General features: G+C 46.6%; 9 protein-coding genes across 9 annotated transcripts; 6 read left to right on the forward strand and 3 right to left on the reverse strand.

Moving 5' to 3' along the window:
• Window positions 1–2,356: 2,356 nt before the first annotated feature.
• EDB82DRAFT_573457 (ABC-2 type transporter-domain-containing protein) lies at window positions 2,357–4,749 on the forward strand (the record flags this gene model as incomplete). The annotated part of the gene is made up of 7 exons (XM_065609943.1): window positions 2,357–2,545; window positions 2,598–2,642; window positions 2,711–2,873; window positions 2,928–3,729; window positions 3,777–4,084; window positions 4,118–4,282; window positions 4,331–4,749. The coding sequence occupies 7 exons, from the start codon at window positions 2,357–2,359 to the stop codon at window positions 4,747–4,749; spliced, it is 2,091 nt and encodes a 696-aa protein (XP_065464391.1).
• Window positions 4,750–6,266: 1,517 nt separating this feature from the next.
• Window positions 6,267–7,166, reverse strand: EDB82DRAFT_534832 (uncharacterized protein; the record flags this gene model as incomplete). Its single annotated transcript, XM_065609275.1, has 1 exon — window positions 6,267–7,166. The coding sequence occupies one exon, from the start codon at window positions 7,164–7,166 to the stop codon at window positions 6,267–6,269; it is 900 nt and encodes a 299-aa protein (XP_065464392.1).
• A 93-nt stretch (window positions 7,167–7,259) lies between these two features.
• Window positions 7,260–8,588, reverse strand: EDB82DRAFT_522717 (uncharacterized protein; the record flags this gene model as incomplete). Its single annotated transcript, XM_025732717.2, has 3 exons — window positions 7,260–7,978; window positions 8,034–8,300; window positions 8,354–8,588. The coding sequence occupies 3 exons, from the start codon at window positions 8,586–8,588 to the stop codon at window positions 7,260–7,262; spliced, it is 1,221 nt and encodes a 406-aa protein (XP_025583695.2).
• A 973-nt stretch (window positions 8,589–9,561) lies between these two features.
• On the forward strand, window positions 9,562–12,076 carry EDB82DRAFT_544524 (uncharacterized protein; the record flags this gene model as incomplete). Its single annotated transcript, XM_065609411.1, has 5 exons — window positions 9,562–9,689; window positions 10,519–10,625; window positions 10,804–11,006; window positions 11,057–11,501; window positions 11,571–12,076. 5 exons carry the CDS (start codon window positions 9,562–9,564, stop codon window positions 12,074–12,076), a joined length of 1,389 nt encoding a protein of 462 aa, XP_065464393.1.
• Window positions 12,077–12,840: 764 nt separating this feature from the next.
• On the reverse strand, window positions 12,841–16,631 carry EDB82DRAFT_565870 (D-isomer specific 2-hydroxyacid dehydrogenase; the record flags this gene model as incomplete). Its single annotated transcript, XM_065609814.1, has 7 exons — window positions 15,568–16,631; window positions 15,055–15,179; window positions 14,825–15,001; window positions 14,528–14,680; window positions 14,181–14,482; window positions 13,182–14,135; window positions 12,841–12,992 (listed from the first exon to the last, which is right to left on the reverse strand). Exons 1-7 carry the CDS (start codon window positions 16,441–16,443, stop codon window positions 12,841–12,843), a joined length of 2,739 nt encoding a protein of 912 aa, XP_065464394.1. The 5' UTR covers window positions 16,444–16,631.
• A 270-nt stretch (window positions 16,632–16,901) lies between these two features.
• On the forward strand, window positions 16,902–18,160 carry EDB82DRAFT_494225 (Pyruvate/Phosphoenolpyruvate kinase-like domain-containing protein). The gene is made up of 2 exons (XM_025732723.2): window positions 16,902–17,259; window positions 17,313–18,160. Exons 1-2 carry the CDS (start codon window positions 17,141–17,143, stop codon window positions 18,106–18,108), a joined length of 915 nt encoding a protein of 304 aa, XP_025583700.1. The 5' UTR covers window positions 16,902–17,140; the 3' UTR covers window positions 18,109–18,160.
• A 147-nt stretch (window positions 18,161–18,307) lies between these two features.
• On the forward strand, window positions 18,308–20,757 carry EDB82DRAFT_120199 (fungal-specific transcription factor domain-containing protein). The gene is made up of 4 exons (XM_065607011.1): window positions 18,308–18,705; window positions 18,773–19,712; window positions 19,765–20,391; window positions 20,449–20,757. The coding sequence occupies exons 1-4, from the start codon at window positions 18,584–18,586 to the stop codon at window positions 20,533–20,535; spliced, it is 1,776 nt and encodes a 591-aa protein (XP_065464395.1). The 5' UTR covers window positions 18,308–18,583; the 3' UTR covers window positions 20,536–20,757.
• Window positions 20,758–20,979: 222 nt separating this feature from the next.
• EDB82DRAFT_427443 (major facilitator superfamily domain-containing protein) lies at window positions 20,980–22,672 on the forward strand (the record flags this gene model as incomplete). Its single annotated transcript, XM_025732725.1, has 5 exons — window positions 20,980–21,191; window positions 21,247–21,895; window positions 21,946–22,032; window positions 22,080–22,328; window positions 22,382–22,672. 5 exons carry the CDS (start codon window positions 20,980–20,982, stop codon window positions 22,670–22,672), a joined length of 1,488 nt encoding a protein of 495 aa, XP_025583702.1.
• Window positions 22,673–23,098: 426 nt separating this feature from the next.
• Window positions 23,099–24,192, forward strand: EDB82DRAFT_494232 (uncharacterized protein). Its single transcript, XM_025732726.2, has one exon. The coding sequence runs from the start codon at window positions 23,588–23,590 to the stop codon at window positions 23,978–23,980; it is 393 nt and encodes a 130-aa protein (XP_025583703.1). The 5' UTR covers window positions 23,099–23,587; the 3' UTR covers window positions 23,981–24,192.
• Window positions 24,193–24,382: the final 190 nt, after the last annotated feature.

A 24,382-nucleotide genomic window follows, 5' to 3' on the forward strand; every position in this document is an offset into this window, starting at 1 on the left:
ATTAATCCTTCGGAGGATTTCATGTGGTGACACATCACACCCCGACACATGAAATCTTACTGCATACTTGAGATTATGCCAGCACTAGCTTCTTCAAATCTACCGGAGCATGGTCCGTGGACGAGAAGGGAAGTAAAGGATTACAAGAAGGATCAAACCATGCCTCATTTGTTTCCCATGCATTGTCAGACAACCATTACCGAACGGAGATCAGCAAAGCTATTTTATTGGTCGCGATTTATGATAGTTGGGTATTGGTCCGGTAATACATGAGGGCTAAATAGAAACTTGTAGTCTGTTACGAAGAAAACTTATCTGCTGGCATTCTATTGATCTTAAACTCGGCGAGTTTAGTTAGGAGATGAGGGTAGTGTTGGTCCTCGATTGCTCGGTCTGGTCGACAATAGTAAGACTGGGACTTGGTCTCTGGTGGGAGAGATACTGGTGATCCGAGAAACAGTTGGCTGCACTTTGACATAAACAAGGCAAAACCAATGGAATTTTACCGCATTGAAAGTGATGCCGAATGCAGAATTGTCATCTCACTCCCCAAAAATAACCGTTTTGCTGGGCACGGCGCATTCCGTGGACTGGCTGGACTTGACACATAAGGAAAGAGGCCTGTTGAGTGTCTAGCCAACCTTGGTTAGCGCAACAGTTGCCTGACCAAAAGAGAAGGGACCATGACGCGAACTATACAGAAGCGTGTTGTGTCTTGACGTGTCTTGGAAACAACCTAATTCGAAAGAAAAAGGTAGAGAGAAATTAGCAGTAGTACTATTTCGATTGCATGGGCTGATAAGTACTCATGTGATCAATTCATGTTCGAGTTATTATTAACTTAACCCGACACAAATGTTATCGTTGTGTCCTAACTCTGCAGCCATCTCGCCTCGTATCTAGCAACCCCTTCCACAAGACCAATAGTGATCGTAACAGTTTCCAAAACTGGCTGTTTTCGTGCATTCGATAGCGCTCGTTCCCACGGCAGAGCGTGATTTGCCACTGGACTGAAGGGCAGCAAGGAACGTGTTTCGAGCTTCGTTGGCGGAAATGCTGGAACAGATGTGAGTGCAGTTGTAGCTGCAAATGTTTGCATTGTCACCAATAACAGAACGAGTTCTTTTGCAGGTCTGTACTCCAGCTGCCACGTAGAAGATCGAAAGGATAAAAAGTGAGTTGACCATTGTGCTGAATATACTGGAATAAAGCTAGTTACTATTCTTCATGTTATCAATGCATTACAATATGAGAGGTGGACCCAACATGATCGAGACAATTGAGAATAGTGTTTGTTTGGGGGCGTCACTCCGAATGTGTAAGTTTTGAATATTTATTGACATGGCGAACCTCAGCGCAGCATGACTGTGATGTAGCTACATATATTCCCATAGTACTGAACACAGAATTGAACGTTCTAACTTAGGACTTCTCTAACTCCGCGACAGTGACACTATTGTGTCTCGGAGTGATATGTTACTGTTACCAATGAACTAGGTATACATCAATTACGGCATTGAAAACCCGTGTTACTTCTCGTGCTGCTGTCTCATGAATTTGCCACAAACATAGATATCCATGTCAAATCGGCAATTTTTGCTTTATTCATATTGACTGTGTATCATCAACTGTATGGCCAATGCTTTCCTGACTCTGTCTTACGATGTGTTTCAGTAGGCACAGCAAACAATTTCTACCCGTTGGTACTACATTGCTGTTTAAGTGTCAGCAAATTCCTTTTTCATTTCGCAGCAAGTACATTTTCTAATAACCTATTGTTTTAACCAGACGTCCCCATTTTGTACTGTAAGCCTCAATCAGGAAAAGCATCATGCCTATGTAGTTTAATATGACAAACCCAAACTCTGTTACTGATAGACGTAGATGACTCAAGCTGTAGGCATCTCGTATTAATAAGTTAAATGTTATCTTGTTACGGTTGGCTATCCGAATGATTCGGCATGCTTAGTAGAAGATATCAATTTGATCGGAAGGACAGAGCGGATCTAGAACGGATCTAGAGATCGAAATAAATTAGCAATTTTTACGAGGTGCTTCACAGTGATGACCAAGCTTTCGCATTCTTCAAAGCGGATTTAAATGTTATAGCCAATCAATCTGATTGATGTATCTCCGGGAAAGACTCCATAGAACCCAAGTTGGAGCCACTGGAGCCGGCCCCATCTGAAGTTTAGCCTCCGCTGGTTAAATCCGTAAATCCGCAAGAGATGCACGTACCAATTGATGCACCATAACCATATCGTAGTTGAGGATCAGACAGGAGCCTAGGCAATAAATAGCCCAGATCCTATGGACTACCAGTGCTTCTTGAGACATCACCATTTTTACCGTCACCATGCCAGACAATTATCTTTCTGACACTAGCGACGCCAAGACGGTGCAAGATTCGGCCAGCAAACGTCTCACTGTCACCTTTGAAGATGTCGGTATCCAAGTCTCTGGCGAAGGAGAAAATTTCGCTTCGACATGCTTATCAGTTGTCACTGGTATCTTCCAATTTGGAAGACGAAAGTCCTCGAAAAGAGTATATCATTCGTGCGAATCTGATAATAGCTTTCTTTCTAACTGTTCTTCAGCAAATCTTAGAGGGAATCACTGGCCAAGTCAGCCCAGGAGAAATGGTAAGATGGCATCTTCACATTGCCCAGTTTCTTGAAGGTCAAAGTTTGCTGATCTAGATGTCCTCCAGCTCTTGGTCGTCGGGAGACCTGGTTCAGGTTGTACATCTCTCCTGAAAGTGTTGTCAAATCACCGAAGCGAGTTTGATGAGGTACAAGGCCTGGTTCAGTACGGCAACGTTGGACAAGACACTGCAAAGGAATTCCGTCATCAGCTGGTAATGAACACCGAAGGTACGTGACGCTGCTTACTGTTATCTCGAATGGCAAATATGCTAACAAAAGTAGATGATTTACACTTCCCTTGCCTCAAGGTTTCCGAAACTATGAGCTTCGCAACTTCCGCCAAAGTGCCCAAGACCCGACCGCAGCATCTGACGACAAATGAGTACGTGGACCAAACCTCAACAGAAATTCTTGAGTCACTGGGAATCGGCCATACCAAGAACACAATCGTTGGTAATGAGTATGTTCGAGGTGTATCTGGCGGCGAGAGGAAGCGAGTCTCTGTGGCTGAGGTCATGAGTACGCAAGCTCCTGTTCAATGCTGGGACAATTCGACTCGAGGTCTCGACGCGTCAAATGCTCTTGATTTTGCCCGCGTGCTTCGAAAGCAGACAGACGAGCAGCAACGAACGATCATCGCGACCCTTTACCAGGCTGGAAATGGCATTTACGACCAATTCGATAAAGTTCTCGTCCTTGCCGATGGTCGTGAGATCTACTATGGTCCGTCGGCTGAGGCAAAGCAGTATTTTGAGAACATGGGCTTCAAATGCCCCCCTGGTGCCAACATCGCGGACTTTTTGACTTCTGTTACCGTGGACACGGAGCGTGAGATTATCCCCGGATATGAAGAAACAGTTCCTCAAACGGCCCACGATTTCGAGCAGCGATACAAAGCGAGTGAGACGTTCCGGCGCATGAAGCTTCTCGCCAAGTCCAGAACCCAGGAATCGCTTGCAGCTGAGGTTGACGGTCTCCGAATCGCTAATTCTGGAGAGAAGTCTCGCACTGTTGCAGCTCTCTCCAGAACGACCAGTCCGTACTTGGTCTCCTTCTTTCAACAGGTTTGGATCTGTGCCATCAGGTAACAACACATTCCAGCAAGACCAGAACGTTGCTAAACCATATCAGACAGTTTCAGATCTTGTGGGGAGATCGGTTCTCAAACGGCCTTCAGCTGGCGTCATCCTTAGTTATGGCTCTTGTGACTGGTAGTTTGATGTATAACCTCCCCGATGACAGCACCTCTATTTTCCGAAAGCCTGGAGCTTTGTTCTATCCCATCTTACTTTGGTGCCTCAATAAGATGGCCGAGACGGCAGCGTCCTTCGAGGGCCGATCCATCCTCACTCGACACAAACGTTTGGCTTTTACTCGACCCGGCGCTTATGCTCTTGCTTGCGTCCTTACCGACATTCCTTTCGTTATCCTCATGTTCAGTCTGTTCAACCTGATCTACTATTTCATGGTAGGTTATCAGTATGACGCTGGCAAGTTCTTCACCAATTGGTTCGTCTACCTTGTCACCACTCTGTGCTTTACTTCCCTGTATCGCACGATCGGCGCATGGTGCAAGAATTTTGGTCTGGCTTCTCAAATCAGCGGTTGGATTACCATGGCAATGATGGTTTACGCTGGTAAGTATTGGAAAGTCTTATTTTACGTACATGTCTGACTCGTATTAGGATATCTTATTCCCACCACGAAGATGCACCCTTGGTTCCGCTGGATAGCATACATCAATCCTGCAAGCTACTCTTTCTCAGCTGTCATGGCCAGCAAGATGGGAAATCTGGAGCTATCATGTGTCGAGCCTCGATTTGTGCCTTTTGAGTCAGGCTACGACGACGATCGCTTCAGGAGCTGTACCGTGATAGGATCAAGCGGGGACCAGATCGATGGTGCATCATACTTGAGCCTACAATATAGTATTGCTCACACTGAGGTCTGGAGGAATGTTGGTATCATTGTATCTAGTCCTTTGCAACACGCTGCTTCTTCTTTGGTGGCTCATCCACTCCATCATCGCGCCCAGCCTCATCATCCACCGAGTTGGGATCCTATTCAACTCCGGCTTCATGAATCAAGTTCTAATGTCCATTAGCCATGGTAATTAAATTTAAATATAATTCATACATACTTTAGCTGCCCTGCATCGGAGAGTGAACTTTCCGTTACCTGGTTTACGGCCAAGATGCCTCTTCAAGCCATCGCGATCGAAGAACGTCTTGCCGCAAAAGCGACAGCAAATCGGAACGAACTCATCGACCGGCACTCTCTTCGACTTGAACTCGGCCAAGCAAGCCGGCAGATGCGAGTACATCTGGTCCTCGAATTGTTGTTTGGCTTCTTCATCGGCCAGGGCTGTACAGTGATTGAGGTGTTCCTACACCTCAGCGCCACTTGCGTTTTCCCAATCTAGTTCTCATTAATTTCAATTGCTATGCTTCAAGTGTTGACAAGACAGACCGAACGAAGGATCTTTTGGCTCAGCTTCTGGTTCTGGTTCTGGTTCGAATTGGTCGGCGAACCACTCCCAAGGCTGCACTTGAGTGGCTTGGGCGGGAAATGGGAAGACCAGCACGGGGACTTGTTCTCCAGTTGGTGATGTGACAGTGATTCGGGGGATAGTTTGATCCATTGTAGAGGAATTCTGCCAAGTTGGCGAACAGAAATAGATAAATTTGACCAAGTTGGCGAACAGACAAACTGAAACGGAGGGAACTGACTCAATTGAAAAACTGTCTAAGATCTAGAATCGACATGACCTCCCCTAACCCAAGGACAACCATTTTGCTGTGCGTGCACGGCCTTGTCATTGGTCTGGCTGGACTCGACACGAAGGAAGGAAGGAGCATTATGGTCTCAAGGCTCGGGCCGTGCGCCTGGCCAACTTAGGTTAGCGCGCAACACTCTGACACAATGGGAAGGAACCATGAAAATGTGGGTCGCGCGTCAACAGAAAGACACAGAGAGACCTGGTTCTGGTTCGGTCGCACATTGATCCGTCTGGTGTAATCAATTGACCCGATCGGTTTCTGGACAGCGAGTTCCTGTACAAGTTCACTGGTCATCGGTTGAAACCAACTCGCCGAAGGATTACATTGCTGCTCTGCCAAATCTTGCATTCATCCGTGCCAGACTTGAAATATACAATGCTGTACGGGAACCATGAGGTAATTAAAATTATGTACTTGGATAAGACATGATGCCAAAGACAAATGTAGAGAGAGACCACTCAGTGTCCGTATTAAATGGCCTGATTTCGGTCGACAATTGGATTCATATAAGGTGTCGAACAGTAAAACACATTGGCAAGACCTGAAGCATGGCCCCTGTTCGTCGGCTCAATGTGTATGTCAAGTACCACATACTTACATTTGACATTACGATACGTCGCCAGACTTTTCTCGGGGAATGATGTTTAAACGATACAGCTGCACAATTAACACTAGAGATTTGGTGACTTGAAATCGCCGTCTGAGAGGAAGCATGGCAGAGATGTCCAGAATAAACAAACATTCATCAATTACTAGCAAATTGTAACCACCTGTTTAACCCCTCAACCTTCAGTCTTGTACTATCTACTAATAGCAAATTCTGATCACCTGTTTCTTAAGATCAATCTTCTGGTTCCTGTGACAGCTGAGTTTCGATGGCGGCCACCTCTTCATCGTTGCCCTCGAATTGCTGATACATATCAAGCGTCATTGGGGCTTGAATTGGAATAGCTGAGCGTTCGTACTTCTCCCTGATCGCAACACCTTCATACCCTGCGGGCATGGAGATATGAGAAAATGTTACAGTTCTCGAATCGTCCCTGCCAAAACCGTACCTCGCCCAAACACATGGCCGTCGATAGTACTCCCAGCAGAGGCAACAAGAACCTTGAAGAATCATGTCGCGTTGCTCCTCATTAGCGTCGACATTGAAGTTACCCTCCCGCTTACCACAGCCTTGAATCGCCGGATGGTTATTCTTCATTTTCCTGTAGATAAGGCACATCACACAGGACGATAATTGGAGTCCTTGTCCAGTTCTTCCAAACCAGTTGGCCGACGGCATAAGGCCAACTTGGATCTCTGGCCAATATGTCTTAGACGCTTGTGCGAGGAGTCTGACATTATGTAATGAAGAGACTTTGGAAGGGGGGTCGATGGCCGTTTCGGGAACCTCCTCGAAACTGACAGTCTGGGACAAATGATGATATTCCACATGTCTGATCAGGGGCCTGTATGAGGACTCGAGGTAGGCTGGTGGGTTCCTATATCGTCGATTGTGTAGGAACTGGAGGATACTTGTTGCTTTTCTCCACTCTAAAGTAACTGTTTTGTCTCCGTTTGCGTCTGAATGTGTGGGTAGGATTCGTGTGGGCTGCAGAGGGTAAGTATACCACTGGTTACTTCTCTCGTCCATCCACTCTACCTTCATGGCAAAGCTATGAAGCTCGTGGCAGTTATTCCATGCCCCGTGAACAGGACCACGGTACCACGGTGATGGGTGAGGCTTTCCGTCTTCCATAAGTTCAATCGAAATAATGAGAGGGATCCCTTTTGTTATTCCAGGAAGTTCTTGAAGGACGTGGGCGATTTCAAATCCAAAGACTTTCCTGCCTTAGCCCTTTCGGTCGTATCTGGAAGAGAACTTTACGCCAACACCCAGCTTCTGGTTTGCCATAAATATTACAGCAGACTGCCAACGATAGACAAGCATGGAACTCTTGTTGTCCGTTTTTACCCTGTAACGTATCCATTCCCGTTTGTCGTATGCACCCTCTTGAAGAGGTAAGTTCCAATTGCACCCAACTCCACCAAGAATGGGATAATTCGCGCGCTGAAGAGCGGTGCGAGTAATTCTTGCGAATGCAGTCATAAGCAATCGGCGTTCGATCGAGCGAACAGCACCTGCGCTCATAGCGTCCTGAAGAGATCTCTGCGAGGGTCGCACTACTTCGCTATTCCAAGTTTGAAGGAGGCAGCAAAGAGTTGTCTCGGCCATGGAAATGATATTACGGTCAACATTGGATAAAAGCATCATTCGGATAGCATGTTGATTGGCCTCGGGGTATGTTCTGGCCTCACGATAATGGGGGGTGTTATTTGAGTGGTCCCTGATAGCTTCCTCGTGCTCCCGCTGTCGGTGGCCGGGATATTCACGGCTGGTCATGCCGCCGTACTTTGCGAATCGGTTTCCATCAACATAGAGACGAAGGTAGATCAACGTTTGCGAAGACCGAAGTCTAGGACTGGTGGCGGTGATTCGAGGGAGGCTGCGAAATGCGTTGAGAGGGAGCCCAGGGGTATTGAGAGCGGTCCATACTTGTTCGGAGAATGCTAAGTAGGTCCAGGTTAGAAAGCTATAGGTCATTAAGGCGACAAGCCTACTCACAAGCGATAATGGCATCTAAAGCCTCGCTCTTCTTAGCTGGGTCATTCAGAATACCTTCATAGATATGGCTTTTCAAACCCAAATCTCCCAAAAGACTCAGATTTGCCTGGATGTCATCCCACATGAAACGAATAGCCTGTCCTGTTGGATCGTTCGCTCGTCGAGTAGAGAGGGTGGCCACCCGCGAGGCCTGACGTATTTGTGGGGTATGGATAGAGAATGCAGAGTGGGGTTTGCCGATTTCGAGGTGTTTCCGTCGTATTTCAACTATTGAAATGTCAGTAATGGTGCTCCTTATGTCAAAGAAGGTTAGCACGTACAGTTTTGTCTCCCGCCTCTGTCGTTGATCATCTCACAGAGACAATAGTCTTCGGGAAGCTCTCGTATGAAATATCCGATGGTACCTGCGGGCACGTCAAGTTGTTTAGATGGCCCATTTGGCGGAGTCATTGGGAGAGTGAGCCTGTTCCGGAGGCGAACGGCACGCATGTCGGCTGGTTGAGCACTCGACCCAGCGACCGGATTGTCGGGCGGCGGTGCCAATGGAGTGGTCATTTTGTTGTCCTTTGAAGGTTGAGATGTGACTGGCAGGTGTTAAAGTAGTATGGAGAAGATTTTCCCAAGTCTAGATAGAGTGAGAGTTGGTATGAAGATGAGGATAGAGAGATAGAAAGAGTTGAGGAAGAGGAGGGCTCAAGCATGGGTTTATATAGGCGAAGGGGGAAGATGGTGAATCGCGATGCATTGCCTACACAACGCAGTGAATAGTTGAAAGTATCATTCCATGACGTGACTAACAAATATTCCGGTTACCTTTTTGCTAATCACGGCTTGCTGCCAATTCAGTCGACGGAACAAACTTTGCAAACACAACACCAGTTGTGATGCACCGGAACGTATGCAATATAGTGTTTGGTAATACCGTGACTTTCCAGCCGCAACAAAATGCAGTAACTCACGGCTAGCGATTCCTGGAACGTGATTCATCTGTGCAACCATACCGTGACACGACTTACCACTAATGAGACGATACGATGTTACAAACGGAGCGATTACTTGATGAAGTGATGAGATCCCAGTTAAGTGACACTGAACTTAACTGAATCCAGCGCTACAGTGAAAATCCCTTTATTTGGTTATTTCCTAAAGGAAGCTCACAGCTGTGGTCACTCGGTAGGGTTGTGACTCAAGACTTTCTTTGTTCTTCACTGTTCAAATGCATCACGAGTCTAATACTAAAGGTCTATACAGAGGAGGCTAGAGGTTTATTGAGGAGTCATTGAGTCTTGTATTTCCCGTGAGAGACCTGTGACCTTTGAGGATTAGTCACGCTGCCTCCACTTGTACACAATGCAGTGTTTGTTTTGAAGAAGTATGACCGTAATATGTCCGCGATATTGTGGCAAGGTTTAAAAATATGAAAGGTCTATTCAGCTATCATGGAGACGCCATTGGCTTGTGATAGGTGGCTTCTTTCAGAAAGCAACACAGAGGCGGCCATGTGCATTTCGGCTTAATTCAAGGAACAATGTATATCAACGTTACAGAAAATGCGGAGGAACAAGATGCCAACCAGTCCATAACAGATGCCCAACCAGGCACATGCATTCACAGATATCAATTGTTACATTCCGTATCACGAAGCCGATGCCGTTTGTAAGTGTAACTAGGTGCTCCATGTGCGCACTACAAGAGACGGCCTGACGATAATCGCAGACATCATCAAGATGCAAACCTCGATTTTTGGTAATATTATTAGTCAAACGGACAGTGTCCATATTCTTCTGCATCAATCCACCCTCAGCTGCCAGCAGGCATGCCGATAATCTTGATAGCGTTGGTAATCTTGATATACATGAAGTAGGCAACTCTATCGCAGAGGGCAAGCAATTCAATATGAGATTAGTGACGGATTCTTTAGAAATGACAATTCGTGGTAAATGTGGGATGGATGATGAATGCGACCGCAGTCGAGGTTATATTTTTCTGTATTCATATAGACACAGAATTTGAAAAAAGGAAGTCAAAACTGGAAGTCAGGTGGGAATGTAAAAACCTACTTGCTCAGTAGGTCCGCATATCGGTTTCTCCTTATCGGACTGAGATCTTTTGATTGGTAGTTGGACATGGTTGTGCCGAATTTTCTGACCCGATAATAGGTTTGTCAGAGAATGATTGAAAGACAACTTAACAGTCATTAATTACTTCAGTTTCTCTGGTCCAATCTCATACCCTAGCAATTGCCTCCAACTTTAGAAATCGGGTCAAAGCTGAAGAGTAAAGCCGGGGGGATCGCGGGTTGGGGCAGGGCTATCTGACAGTCATTTCCAGTGACCAGCCAGGAAGCAGGCTTCAATACCTGTAATGACATGATATCCAAAGATTGTTGGACTTTATTGGGCTACTGACAGAATACGCGGCATGCAAATATGAGGGTGAAGCGTCAACGTGAAACCCTGGAGCCTGACATTTATTTAACCCTAAGGACGAAAAGGGCCATCAAAGATAGCCCTAAAGAGATTTTCAATTGGTATCTTCTGGCTTGCACATGCATATGGAGTTTCTCGGGTGTTGCCAAAGGTTTCGATGAAGGTATGTGGCGCCCTGGCACCTTGGGCTATCCAACACAAGCTAACCATTTTACTGCCAGGTAATATCGCCTCCCTCGTCATTATGGAGGTCTTCAAAGAGCATTTCGGAATCGAGAACCAGGCCGACCACGAATATGCCAATACCAAGGGATGAATCGTGGCAATCGCTACCGCTGGAGCTGTCTTTGGCTGTTTAGGCTGTGTATGGCTTACACAACGCTTTGGGCGCACAGGGACCTTTCAGTTCTTCACTGTCGTTTATATGGCTGGAGTTTTTGTTCAAACGTTCAGTAATAAGCTCAGTGTCCTTTACGCCACGCGTGTCATCTCTGGAATCGGGATCGGCGCGACCACTGTTCTTCCTTCAGTCTACATCGCAGAGGTATGCAATTCTTCGCAATAATGAAGTCCTACCATCAACCGACTGTCTAGATATCTCCCCAACCGATCCGAGGTCTCCTGACTCTTCAGTATACATGCTGTCAACAACTGGGTGTTGTCTTCGGATTCTTTTTCAACCATGGTGTTACGAAATACCATGCAGGAACAAGCCTCCAATGGCAGTTACCTACTGCTCTACAACTAATTCCTGCCTTGATTTGGGGTGTTGGCACTTTCTGGACTCCTGAGACGCCTCGCTTTCTCCTCAGTCAGAATAAGAAGACTGAAGCACTAGCTGTCCTGTCAAGATTTCGAGGGCTTCCAGAGGACCATCCTTACGTTCAGAGCGAGTTCCAGGGCATTGAGTCACAGCTGAATCACGAGATTGAGGTTGTTGCGGGTGCGAACACCTGGGATCTCATCAAAGAAACATTTGCCGATATCAGCAACCGTCGACTACTGTTCTCCGTTTTTGTCATTGATTTCATTGGCCGACGTCGATCCCTTATGACTTGAATTACAATTCAAATCTTAACTTTGGCATTCGTTGGGGCTTACCTCAAAGTTACCAACGGTTGGACCCCTGAGGAGATTGAGGCCAGTTCCTCCTCCATGGCAGCCAGCCGCGCAGCTATCGCCGCCATTTACATCTATGCCATCGGCTGGTCTATTGGCTGGTTCTCAATTCCGTATCTCGTCTCAGCTGAAGTCTTTCCCATCCGCATCCGCTCCATCAACGTTTCAGTTTTGATGGCGGCCCACTGGGCCTTTTATTTTGGCTGTTCGCGTGCCATGCCTTCACTGTTGGCTGCAACTGAGAGATACGGCGCTTTCATGTTCTTCATGAGCATCTGTATTTGTTCCCTCGTCTACGTTTACTTCGCCATGCCTGAGACCTCTGGACGATCTCTCGAGAGTATGGACAAGTTGTTTGAGAGGCCTTGGTACACTGTACATAAGATTGCATATCCTACCGTGGATGACCTGAAGCCTGCGGCTCGCGAGATTCTTGAGCCTGACATGAAGGACCAGGAGTCTGTTGTCTCAAAGCATATCGAGAACCACTATTAAGAAGGAGACTCGAAAACACTATTGTTTGGTGATAAGGAAAGGGACCAGTTTGTAAATCTATCTAGTCATCTAAGTACTTATATGCATGACTCTCTATCTGAGTTCTATTCAATGCTGGCGGATCTGACTTTTCTACACCTTAAGCCCAATACCATTTGATGGATGGTGATATCAGTTTCTCAGAAGAGGTCTCTGTTCCGGAGTAGTTAAAATTACTGAGTTCACTTAATTGAGTCAATTCCGTTGGTTTCTGTTCGCCAACTTGGGCAAATTTCATCTACCTACAGTATAAAACAGCTACCAATTCCTTAAATCTACATAACCTCTCCCAACGGTGACCGAATCCCGGTTCTTGTCTTGCGGTTTCCCGGCCAAGCCCCTGAAGTAGAACCATGGAATGGTTCGCCAGTCAGTTCGCTGAGCTTAACGCTGAGGCCAAAACCAAAGCCCCTCAAGTGGTGCTGAAGCCTAGGGGCAACTTGACCACTGTACAACCATCGCAGCACAAGAAGCAGAACAAGATATCGAAGACAGAATTTTCTCGCATCTGTCTGAGGCACTCGCCGAGTTCAAGTCAAAGAGAGTGCCTGTCGCCGAGACGCTGGAGTGGTCTGGGACCCTAACGCTAAAGAAGAAAAGAAGAAAAGAAGAGGAGGAAGCTAAGAGTGATAATAGAGTCACTTAACCAATAAAGAAGAAGCAATGCCTTGACAAGGAATGACCCAACCAAGTTTCTATTTATCGATACCAGCACATGATGTATTCTAGAATTCAAACCCCTCCCAGACACCAGTATTGGTAGGGTCTCCATAAACATATTGACCCAAGGCAGATTCCATGTTCCATAGTGAGCCGTAATTCATGAGTGCCCAGTTGATTACCTCATGGTCGATGTCATTATCTGCTTGTAGCGGAGCTGTAAACTGATTCAAAGGGCCGAGTGCACTTTGATCAACGAAGTCTCGGTTTAGAAAACCCGATGCATTCTCCGCATCAGAAGGTAGTGAGCCTGTAAGTATATGCTGAGGGAATTCATTCGTAAAGTTCCCAAGGTCGTTGTAATGGATCTGACCTGCTGAGTCCGCTGGTGCTGTCAGAGAGGTACCATCTGGGTTATTTGACTCCCTTTCCCTTGGCCATAACCTCTGGGATACATCTCGAAGGAGTGCCTCAAAGACGGAGACATAGTTTTTAGAATCAGGAAGTTGCTTAACGACACTAGTCAACAATTCTCGACATCTTAGCAATCCTTCATATGAGGCACGTAGATCCTCTGCTGCGATTGTCTTCGACACAGAGGTACAGTACATAACCGATAGTCCTGCAGTGAACAACATGTGGAAGTAACTTCTCGTGTGTGTCATCATTTGCTTCTTCTTATACCATAGACTGTGATATCGATCAATAGCCTCTAGAGCAGATCTCAGAAACAAGGTCAGCATTCTCTTTGGCGGTGATCCATTGACTTTCGGTACGAGATCTATAGCTCTTCGCAAGACAGATAGTCGTTCTCTAGCAAGTAGATGGTCGTACCACTCTTGAGTCTCATATAGGCAACCGGGCTCTTGGATGATGGGATTGCTATTCCTCCAATCCTGCAATTCTTGCAGAAGCTTAGACATGACCACATGAATATGGCCCGGGAGAAGATGTTTAGATGGAGAGTCAGCGACCTTGCGCCGCAACTTGGAGAACTCAGTCTGAATACGGGATGAAACCTGTCGAAGTCTTACAGACACAAAGAAGACGGTCATCTCATTCTGTACATTGGGTTCTTGGTTGATGTCAAACGAGTCAAGGTATTGGACTTGGGTGTTAGCTGCTTCGAGCTCTTCATCACTTGCTTCGACAGGAAATTTTGTTCTGATGTCGTTGTCATCGATAAGGAATGGCCGGTCTAGTGTGGTTGAGCTGTACCTATCAATAAGGTAGAATTGCCAGAACACCCTCCGTCTAAGCTGTGTTTGTAATAAGTCGCCTCGGACAGTTGGGTTGTTGTGTAGCTCAAGCTCAATGCAAAGACGGCCGCAAATCCTCACCACGTCCCATACAGATGTGCCTTTGTACAAGTTAGAAAACTACCTATTCAGCAAGTGTTACGTACCGATGGGGTGGTAGATTCCAAATCTACATATCAGCAATAAATCCTGAACAGAGTCTAGCTCTCTGGTTAGAAATTCAGTACCCATGTACTGTAGTGCAGCGTTGTAGTACGCTTCCGGATGCCGTTCATGTATTTTGTTCCTGTAGGGAAGTACAGAGCCAATCGCACAAATCATGAACGCTCTAAACATGTCGTGGTTAGACACGGAAGCAGAAGCGTCCTGATTGTTGAACAGGCGTTGGTGAAGTGCCCAGATGCTTCGACGTAGGAGGAATGGATTCTGAATGTGTGCCCAGCTCAGGCTATCTCAATTAGAGACGGATAAGTAACGTTAACATGACACTCACTATTTATCAAAAAGCATCTGTGTTTCTGCCGCTGACGGTAACGAGCAGGGAGTTATCGATACCTCTCCCACGGCTGGTGCGTCAGCCAGTGTTCGCAGCAAACTGGCATGAGACCTTCTCCAATTTGCATCAGAGAACAAGTGCGCAATAAAACTGGCATGAGAGGAGATATTAGTACGCGAGTTCATTTTACTTTGCTGAAAGACGTTTGTTGTTTGTCTTGAAACTCTGAAGACAAGACCTTGAGTTCTCTGCTAACAAAAAGTCGGGCCAGGTAGGATCTTAAGAGATGTGTACCTTATACTAGCTCCTTCTCTTGTCGCTGGGGAAGAAGCTGCTATTGAGTTTCTCCCATGTCGGTCGTCCGGACTGAGTGTATCTACAGTAGCGGGGTCATGGGTTGCCGCTCTGGCTTCGAGTTCTCGTAGTCTTTCAGACAAAGCCTGTTCTTTTCTCTCCAACTCATCAATCAATCTTATCCATTTGTTAGCAGTGTCCAGTTGCTATTTGCAAAGTAGAATCCCTACAATCGAGATAGCTGTGTATTACCATCTGCGTCGGAAGTCACAATAAGACATTCCAAGCCAGTCCTCTCACAAAAGGAGCAACTCGGTCGGCCATTGTCGCACTTTGTCTTTCTTTGAGCGCATGCCTGACAAGCTGGCAATCGAGGGAGGCGCGCAGATAACGAAGAAATCATCGTGGTTTTGATATAGAATTACCTGGAACTTAACGTTATTTACCAGCCACCCGAGGAATAGACTGGCATTAATATAGAGAACGCCGAGTGCGACTTGGTTCATTTCACGTGATTTACCCCGCAGACAAAAAAACCAAACGCCAACAGTATGAAAATTCGAAGTAGTTACATTTGCAGTCTCATATTATACAAGCAGAAGCATCAATAAATAATACATCGTGCGTAGGAGGTTAATCTATGCATTACTCAATGCGAATTCTAACAGATATCTCGCCGCTGCCATTCCTGTTTGCATCTGTGTCTCGGCTGTGGCGGCTCCGATATGTGGTGTCGAAACTACTTTTCCGCTGTCCCAAAGAGACTTGTATTTCTCGTAACTAGGTGGTTCTTCCGTATGACAATCAAGGCCTGCACCCCAGATAAGCCCTTCTGACAAAGCTTGCTCGAGATCAGCCTCGTTGATAATGCCACCTCGTGCAGTGTTGATGACAATGGCAGTCTTCTTCATCTTCTTCATTTGATCGTAGTCAATGAGATTCCTTGTCTCGGGGGTCAATGGCATGTGCACAGTGATAACATCTGATGACCTCAAGACCTCCTCGACTGAAGTAGCGCGTTTGTGGGGAACATCTGCCCAAGCATCCGCAGGCAGGAAAGGATCGTATGCAACGACGTTTGCATCAAAAGCACCTCTGAAAATCTTGGCAACACATTTGCCGATATTTCCCATTCCCAGAATACCCACGGTCTTTTCATGAAGGATCAAGCCAGAGCACTTTTCCTTTGGTACAAGAATGCCAGACGACTGCTTGGCGATGATGGTGCCAACTTGACGGGCAGAAGCAGTGGCAAGAGTCAAAACAAGCTCAGCGACTGCTCGTGAATTTACGCCAGGGGTATTGAAAATTTTAATGCCACGAGCAGCGCAAGCATCGCTGTCAATCTTGTCGACTCCAACGCCCTGCTTGCCAATGGCGATCAGATTGGGGCATGACTTAATGTCCTGCGCCGTCAAGCGAGAAGATCTAACGAGCAGATAGCGTGCCTCTTGCCGCCATTGGCTATGGCGAGGGTCATCTGCTGTGATGGCATCAAAGCTCTCTTTGGCATAGGCGAGGACTTGGGGATGGAATGTGTCAAGGAGGTAGACAGTGGGCTTCTCAGAGGCAGAGGCGAGACTGTCTGGGGGGTTTCCTTCTATGATTCCTGGAGCCATGATGAAGAGAGTTGAGTCAGGAGTAGAGGAGTAATTAGGGGATTGAGTGGGAACAAGTTGAGGTTGGTGATTTGTGAGGGGAATGCTGTGCTTGGAGCAAAAGGATGCTCGATGACTTGCATTTTTATCTATCTTCTTTTACATAACCCTCAGTATGGGTCGGAATGGTACCGTTCGGTCATTGCTCGTACTGCCGCTGATCGTTGCCTCTCCGCATGAAATGTCTCCCGCAGGTATGTCTCAGTCGGTGAACATGCGACGGAAAACGTCCGATACTTCCTGGGGGTGGACACGGCCCCACACCGACCCCGCAATTGCTCGGCTTCATGCGTCGGCTCCAACGTCTCGACAAGAACAGTTAGAGACAATCACTGTGGGAAGAGTAACGCGATGTGGGGGGAATGGAGCGAGTGGACAAACTGATGTTTAATAATGGGTTATGGTAGTATATCTCTCTCATCGAGTTTGTTTTAAAACTAGGTATTAATACCGGACAATATCACCTTGGCCATGTTTACATTCGACATTATCTGTACTGCCAATCATCAATCATTCCCCAGAAAGAAACAAGCTATTTAAGTTACCTTCATCATCATAATTACCAGATCATCAATCATAGTTAGCTGTTTTCAGATACACCCCCCTCCATTTGAATCATACCCTACTTTCTATCTGCTGAGCACAATCATTATTCACAATGTCTGTCGCACCTATTCCCCATTCCATGCGCGAGAAAATGCTCAGAGATGAGGTTGCGTACACCATGACTATCAAGTTGTGCAAGAGCATAGAAATCGTGGGCATGGCCAAGACAGCGTAAGTAGACACTCCCTATCAGAAAATGTTAGTGATACATGAATAAACAACAGTTCTTTTGATGGCCTCTTCATTGAGTGCGAGCATTCATCGTTGGATCTTGAATCAACGAGCCAATTATGTGTTGCGGCACTATACTGCGGCATCTCCCCCATTGTTCGAGTACCTAGCAAGGATCCCTTCTTTGTCTCAAGGGTACTCGACGGTGGTGCACTGGGCGTTGTGGTACCCCATATCCGCTCCGTCCAGGACGCTCAGGATGTTGTCAATGCTGCCAAGTTCCAACCCATTGGCTTTCGGTCTAGCACGAATGGCCTGCCCCAACATCAATTTCGTTCCATCCCCGCAAAGCTCTCCAACCCCGTCACCAACGAAGCCACCCTAGTCATCCCCATGATCGAGACCCTTGAGGCTCTGGAGCTAGTAGACGAGATCGCTGCACTCCCCGGCGTTGACTCCCTGCTTATCGGCACAAACGACTTGACTGCCGAGATGGGTATCCCTGGAGATTACGAGAACCCTCGCCTGACTGAGGCTTACGAGCGTACTATTGCGGCCTGCAGGAAGCACGGGAAGTGGGCTGGTGTTGGGGGTCTTCACGCCCGACTTGATCTTGTTGAAAAGTTTTGCAAGATGGGCGCAAGATGGGTGATGGCTGCCACAGATGGGCCTTTGCTCATGGGGGCTGCCACCAAGAGAGCGACTGAGATGGCAGCTTTGAACGAGTCTGTCAAGGCCGCACAAACAAGTGGTGCGTCTACCAAGGTCACGAATGGAAATGGTATAACCAAGACTGCTACAAATGGATTCACAAATGGAACTACCAATGGTGTTGCGGTGACAGTATAGGAAAAGGTTTTGGGTTGATCAAGCGAATTAGTTAGATAGAGTTGGTATGAGACAAATTGATAATTTCTCCATCCCAACCTCGTGTTTACTCCGCAGTGCCTAACCTCTTTTGACTACCCACGTGATCATTCAGGATTATCTCCGATAAAGCTGCATCATCCCCAGATTTCCCCTCGGAATAGATCCGTTTTCATCACGCCCCTAACAAAGCTCAACATGACAACTGATTGGCGAGAACATTCGGGAGTCTCAGAATCCAACCTTGCACAAGCCAGTGACAGCCCCAGTACCTCACAAACCAAGAATAGGGTCGCTTGCCAGCGATGCTTCAAGAGGAAACAGAAGTGCGATAGGATAAGTCCAGCCTGCACATCATGCGCTACTCTGGGAGTGGAGTGCATCTCTCGCTCTCAACAATTCGACTTTGACGTTGAAGATACTGGTCTTACCCCTGCTAGAGTCAACGGGTAAGTTAATGTTGACATCAATCAACCACAAACACTCCTCACTGTATGAGAGGTTGGCCGCTAGAAACATAAGAGACAAAATTACCACGTCAATTTATGCTATTTGCATTAGAACTTTAGATCACTTATGGTTATACTCTAAGCTTTTAGGCTATCTTCTTAGAACCTCTGATTGACAAGGCTAACACGGAGAATAGTTATGTCGAGTCTCTAAGACGTCGCATCGCTGAACTTGAGCAAAAAGTCAAGGAAGCTGAGATATCACATGTTCAGGCTCGACGCTCTTACCATTCAGATGCTACACTTCCCATCAATGGAAAAAGACGTCGTTCCACTGAGCGTCATGTACCGGCCAGCGATGCTCTATTAAATTGCGACGACCAGTCAACTGTCGAGGACACAATGAGTGCCATTGGCTTATTGTCAAACAAGGCTATGGCTGAATCCCGTGCTAACACAGGCAACGAGCCCCATAAACTCTCGATAATTGAGTCTATCTCAGCAGCCCTCGCTGTAGATGGCCAAAACCCTTTCAAAGCCTCAGCCGTGTCTTCCCACCATCTTTCTTTGTCTGACGATCGGTCCATTCTACTAACACGTGATTTGACGTTGAGTCATATACAACGTTTTATCGACTGGAGTGTATGGCTTCCGCACATTGACGAGAGTCGTTTGATGGAACAATATGACGTAGCCGTTGACTCCTACGATGGCAGAGATAAGCCTTCCCTCTATCTCTTCAACATCTACCTAGCCGTTTCGATTGGGATCAGCATGTCGCCAGAGACAAGCCGCCTAACAGGTTTGGCAACGAATCTCCACAGTGCAGCTATCAAACTATTGCCGTCCATTCTGCATTCCCAAGAGCCATTTGATACTTTACATTGTATGCTACTTCTGGCTGTATTCTCTATGTTCAGTCCCTCCGGAGGTTCTACCTGGCATCTGATGGGATTTATATGGACAAACTGCCTAGCTGCTGGTTTGCATAAAACTTCTATTCCGCAGAACCGTCTTGGGCCTGATACTGCCTATAGAAGTGATTGGATCTTCTGGACAGTCTACCTGCTTGATCGCTCTCTAGCATCTTCCATGGGTAGACCTTTTGGCATTACAGATGAAGACATCTCAGTCTCTGTAAATGATAAGCTCTCATGTTAGGAACGTCTCACTGACAATAATTGTGCAGATACCTGAACTCCCAAACGATAATGAATCAGACTTATCTGCAGCAGTGAGAAACAAGCTTGCTCATAGTCGACACCTTGTAATTCACGCTCAGCTCATATCAGATATCTGTGGAAGGCATGAGCCCAGCTCGGTCTTCTCATACAGTAATCTTTGTTTCTGGCGAGAGTTTCCACCGCCAATAAATGAGACTGCCTTCCCACGTGGCTATTCACTTGAGTCTTTGGATCAGTTGGCTTGTCGGGTAATGGTTCTAATAGTTAACCCTCCATCCAGCACCGTAACCAATTCTTTGTTCGCTATCGGAGATTCTCCAGATATCAAGACCGACGCTATCGATTCTTGCAAGAGTTTGATCGAAAGACTCTATAGCAAGTCAACGAATAGCACGGTAGCGGTATCATTCTTGGATGCCTACAACATCTTGGCAGCTGCAGTTTTTTATGTATGTCTCGTGCAGCAGGCACCCCACCTGAATCAGAAAGGGTTGGCGCAGAGATTTGAAGTCGTCAACAAAGCGTCTGTCCTACTTACGCAGTGCTCGACAAGGTTCGTTGCCATTGGCGTATTCCAGCAGTTCCTGTTGTCATTGTCAACCAAGATTATGGAAGGCCCAGCTAGTGTTCAGGTACGTATACGCGCGAGTCAGGGGCCCAGACTTAAAGTTTACTTAACAAGTGACCAGGAATATCTGGAGTTCATGCCGCCGGAGATCCCCAGCCACCTTCGGTCTTTGGTTCAAAACTATGCTTCTTTGAGCCGTATGGATTGATCAGCCATTTACTTTGACCCTCTTCCTTGCTGAACAGATGGCCTGTTCCAACACCAATACTACGGCGGTAACCCCAACATACACCTTATTCCGGCCCCACGCCGTTAGAATGTGAAAAGCTGAATTGATTGGCGGATCTTGTCCGATGAGCTACATCCGAAAACCCAACCCCCGCAATCTAAGACATACTCTAACTCTAGATTTTCTTGTAAACGCGGGGATGCGGGGAGGATCCAGACTTGGAAGCCGAGATGATTTCGGATCAGTGAGTGACTCGTGGGTAAGCTGCATCAGGAGCAATTACCTTGGCACTCTTAAAAATTGAAGTAATTGAGCTGTATAAAGTCCGATGCTCCATCCACAATGTTCACGATTATCGGCAGGCTTCATCTCAACCTTTGATCTATTGACAAGATCGTCCACCTGCATATTTAATTATTGAAGATGACGAGCCCTGCCAATTCAAAGCCTGGCTCCTTGGATGCCAAACGAAATGTGGAGTACGATGAGAATGCTCCCGAGCGCGACGAGGTTCTCGAGCGATACGAGCTCATCAGGGACAAGACCCCAGAAGAACGAGCTGTCATTGAGAAGTCACTCGTACGCAAACTTGACTGGAAGTTTCTCGCAATGGTCACAGCCATGCTTATGATGAAGTGAGTTACATGTGTTCCTACCTGTAGCATAATAAGTATACTGACCATAGAAAAGCTACCTCGACCGAATCAATGTCTCCAACGCTCGTCTCGCCGGCATGCAAGAAGATCTACACATGACTGACACTATGTGGTCCCTGGGTATATCTCTATTCTACGTCGGATACATCATCTCTCAGATCCCTGCCAACGTTATTATCGCAAAAGGAAGCCCCCGTATTCTTCTTCCGTCTTGTATGATGGCATGGTCTGTCGTCACTATCTGTATGCCTGCTGTTACTGCAGGCTGGGGCTTCTGCTTGTGTCGTTTCGTTATCGGACTCGTTGAGGGGCCCTTTGTTCCAGCCGTGTCTTTGATGACCTCGTCCTGGTACACAAAGCATGAGTCACCTTTGAGGATGGGTATCTGGCACGCCGGAAACACAATCTCTCAGGCGATATCTGGCCTACTCGCAGCTGGAATCTTGACCAACATGGAGGGCGTCGCCAACATCCGAGCGTGGAAGTGGTTTCTCCTCATCGAAGGTGCTGTGAGCATTTTCGTTGCCATCGTCAGCTTCCGTTACATACCCAACTTCCCCGACAACACCGGAACTTACTTCATTACGGAGGAAGAGGCTGAAATGGCTCAATACCGTCAAGCTGTTTCTGCTGGTGGTCTGTCCGAAGATGATGCTGGTGACTACTGGGGCGGCTTCTGGATGGTAAGTCCGACTCACGAGTCACAGGCCACAACTACTAACTTGGTATGCAGTGTATGAAAGATCCATTTTCACACCTCTTCGCAGCTATTCACTTCTGCTTGATTATCGCACAATCCTACAAGGACTTCTTCCCTTCTGTAAGTTGATGTCTCCATCTTTTCTTCATTGCTAATAGGAATTAAAGATCGTTGCTACTCTTGGCTTCTCGGGTACTACAACCTACCTCATTCAGGCTCCTCCACCGATCATTGCCTTTCTCGTTACCTTGGTTATTAGTTGGTCGTCCGGACGCCGTCTAGAGCATGGTTATCACATCATAGTTCCCATTCTGTTCACGTTGATCGGCTGTTGCATCATGATTACGCAAGATAATGTTGGAGCTCGATATTTCTCCATGATCCTTCTAGTCATCGGTCCGTTTGTTGGTCTGAACGTAAGTTGTCCCATTTTTTCATTTCATGAAGTTATTACTGACTGCGACACAAGCTTCAAATCTCTTGGGAAACTACTGTTGTGCCTCGGCCCCGAACCAAGCGTGCTGCCCTGATTGCCTATGCTAACTGTGTTTCCTCTGTGTCTCATTGGTTCACACCTTACTTTTTTCTACGAAACCAGGAGCCATACTATCAGACTGCAGGAGGCGCGATTATCGCGGGCTGTGGTCTCGTCGTTGTTTTCGTCCTGATTACGAAATGGTATATTCAGAAGATGAACAAGGAATTGGAAGCCGCAGAAAATGCTGCTGGAGAGCCCAAAGGATGGAGATATGCTGGATAAACTTTGTAGGTATTTGGAATATGGAGCAAGGCGCTTGTGTATAGGTTTTGGACAACTCCATCTTACTGAGATGAAATCACAATTTTGTCCTCTAGAATGTGGATAGGAATATTAATTACCCTTATGTAACATCCGAGCAATTCCACAATTGAGAAAGCTGAAAGTAAATGTCCATTACGTTAAGAACTCGTATTACTGTATGGTGTGATATCTATCTATAGTTCAAATCCTTTCAAGATTGCTCCAGAAATCCAATTAAGAATACTCTTCTATCTACGACTCGGTATTACTGTTTGCACAGCCGTCACAATCATTGGATGTCTCGGGATTATTTGTAACTCCCTTTTCCGGCTTAAGCGAACTGCATACAACAATTGTGCTTTGACGTTATTTAATACGAGGTACGCTGAGTCTTTACCGCTCAATGCAGTAGTCGCCGTCGAGGTCATGTCAGATCATGTGGCTAATGTGGTCTAAGCCTCCTTCAACTCATCCTTCGTTGATCTGGACGGGCAGTGCTAACCTTGCTTGGCCAAATGCCAAAACAATCCAGTCACCTTGTTCTATCTTCAGCTTGCATTTGAGCCATTTATTTTCACGCACTCTTAGCTTATTGTGCTTTGTTTCCTCAAGACAGGGGACTCATTACGCCCGGACAGTGAGACATATGTGTTTATTGTGGAGTTCCCCTGTCGAATCTGCATCGTGAGATTTTAGAAATATGGCACCACACGTCGAGTGCAAAAGGTCCAAGAGGATCAATGATCCGACAGAGGCTTGATGGAAACTCCGCCTCCGAGGTGGCCATCAGGTATATAAAGACAGCTTTACAACCAAACAAAAGCGTTACTTAACTATCAACATCATTTCAACTCAATCAAGCCTATACAACATCAACCTCACAATACCATAATCATGCACTTTCCTACTGTTCTCGCCAGCATCGCTGCATTCTCCTCAGCCGTCATTGCTGCTCCCCCAAAGGAGAAGCCTTACGTTGGTGTTGCAATTATGACGGTCAACGCACCCATTAGTGGCGAAAAGAGCACTCTTCCCCAGAACGTCCCACTTGGCGTCCTCACCCATCAGGACGGCGTCCAGGTCACCGAACTCGAGATTGTCAACGCTTTCTCGACTGTCAAGGGTGTCAAGGCCCCAAAGAATGACCAGATTGTTTGTCAAATGTACAAGGACCAGTATGGCACTCTTCCTGGCAGTGCGGAGTTTACGGCCAAGAAAGACGCAAAAATAAGCACAAACTCAGTTCCTCTTGGTTGGATCCTCTGCCGCGTCAAGGCTTCTTCTTAGACTGGAGGAAGGTTGTGATGCACGATCTACAAGGAGAGAGGCTCCCGCAGTTGGATAAACCAGTGATGGGTCTGGGCTTCGGGTATTAATAGCCGTTGAGAGCATCTTTTTCCTTTAATACAGGTCGACAACTGCTAGCTTTAATTAGCTGAGAAAACATCAAATTACCGCTTTTTAACATGTAACTACAATAACCCAAAGCTGTATTCGGACTTGAGACATCGTGAAACCCCTCCATAAATTTACCGTTCTACCATTTTAGTATTCAAATGCTCCAACTATCTACTGGATAGCAGAAAAAATAGCCTCCTAATTCTTAGGGTATAAAAATAACTAGTCTAAGAACCATAGTCTAACGGGCATAAAGTGACCTACTAATTTCGTCTCTTATGCTTCCAGCGG

Source organism: Fusarium venenatum (assembly GCF_020744135.1).
Source record: "Fusarium venenatum strain MPI-CAGE-CH-0201 chromosome Unknown EDB82scaffold_2, whole genome shotgun sequence".
NCBI classification, from domain to species: Eukaryota; Fungi; Ascomycota; class Sordariomycetes; order Hypocreales; family Nectriaceae; genus Fusarium; species Fusarium venenatum.

What these genes read in the sequence shown, in the direction of transcription:
- EDB82DRAFT_494225 (XM_025732723.2), top strand. Translation starts at nt 17,141, where the DNA reads ATGTCTGTCGCACCTATTCCCCATTCCATGCGCGAGAAAATGCTCAGA. An exon ending in GTGGGCATGGCCAAGACAGC is followed by an intron (nt 17,260 to 17,312) that starts GTAAGTAGACAC and finishes AATAAACAACAG; the next exon opens with TTCTTTTGATGGCCTCTTCA.
- EDB82DRAFT_120199 (XM_065607011.1), top strand. Translation starts at nt 18,584, where the DNA reads ATGTTGACATCAATCAACCACAAACACTCCTCACTGTATGAGAGGTTG. An exon ending in AGAACTTTAGATCACTTATG is followed by an intron (nt 18,706 to 18,772) that starts GTTATACTCTAA and finishes CACGGAGAATAG; the next exon opens with TTATGTCGAGTCTCTAAGAC. An exon ending in AAGGCCCAGCTAGTGTTCAG is followed by an intron (nt 20,392 to 20,448) that starts GTACGTATACGC and finishes ACAAGTGACCAG; the next exon opens with GAATATCTGGAGTTCATGCC.
- EDB82DRAFT_494232 (XM_025732726.2), top strand. Translation starts at nt 23,588, where the DNA reads ATGCACTTTCCTACTGTTCTCGCCAGCATCGCTGCATTCTCCTCAGCC.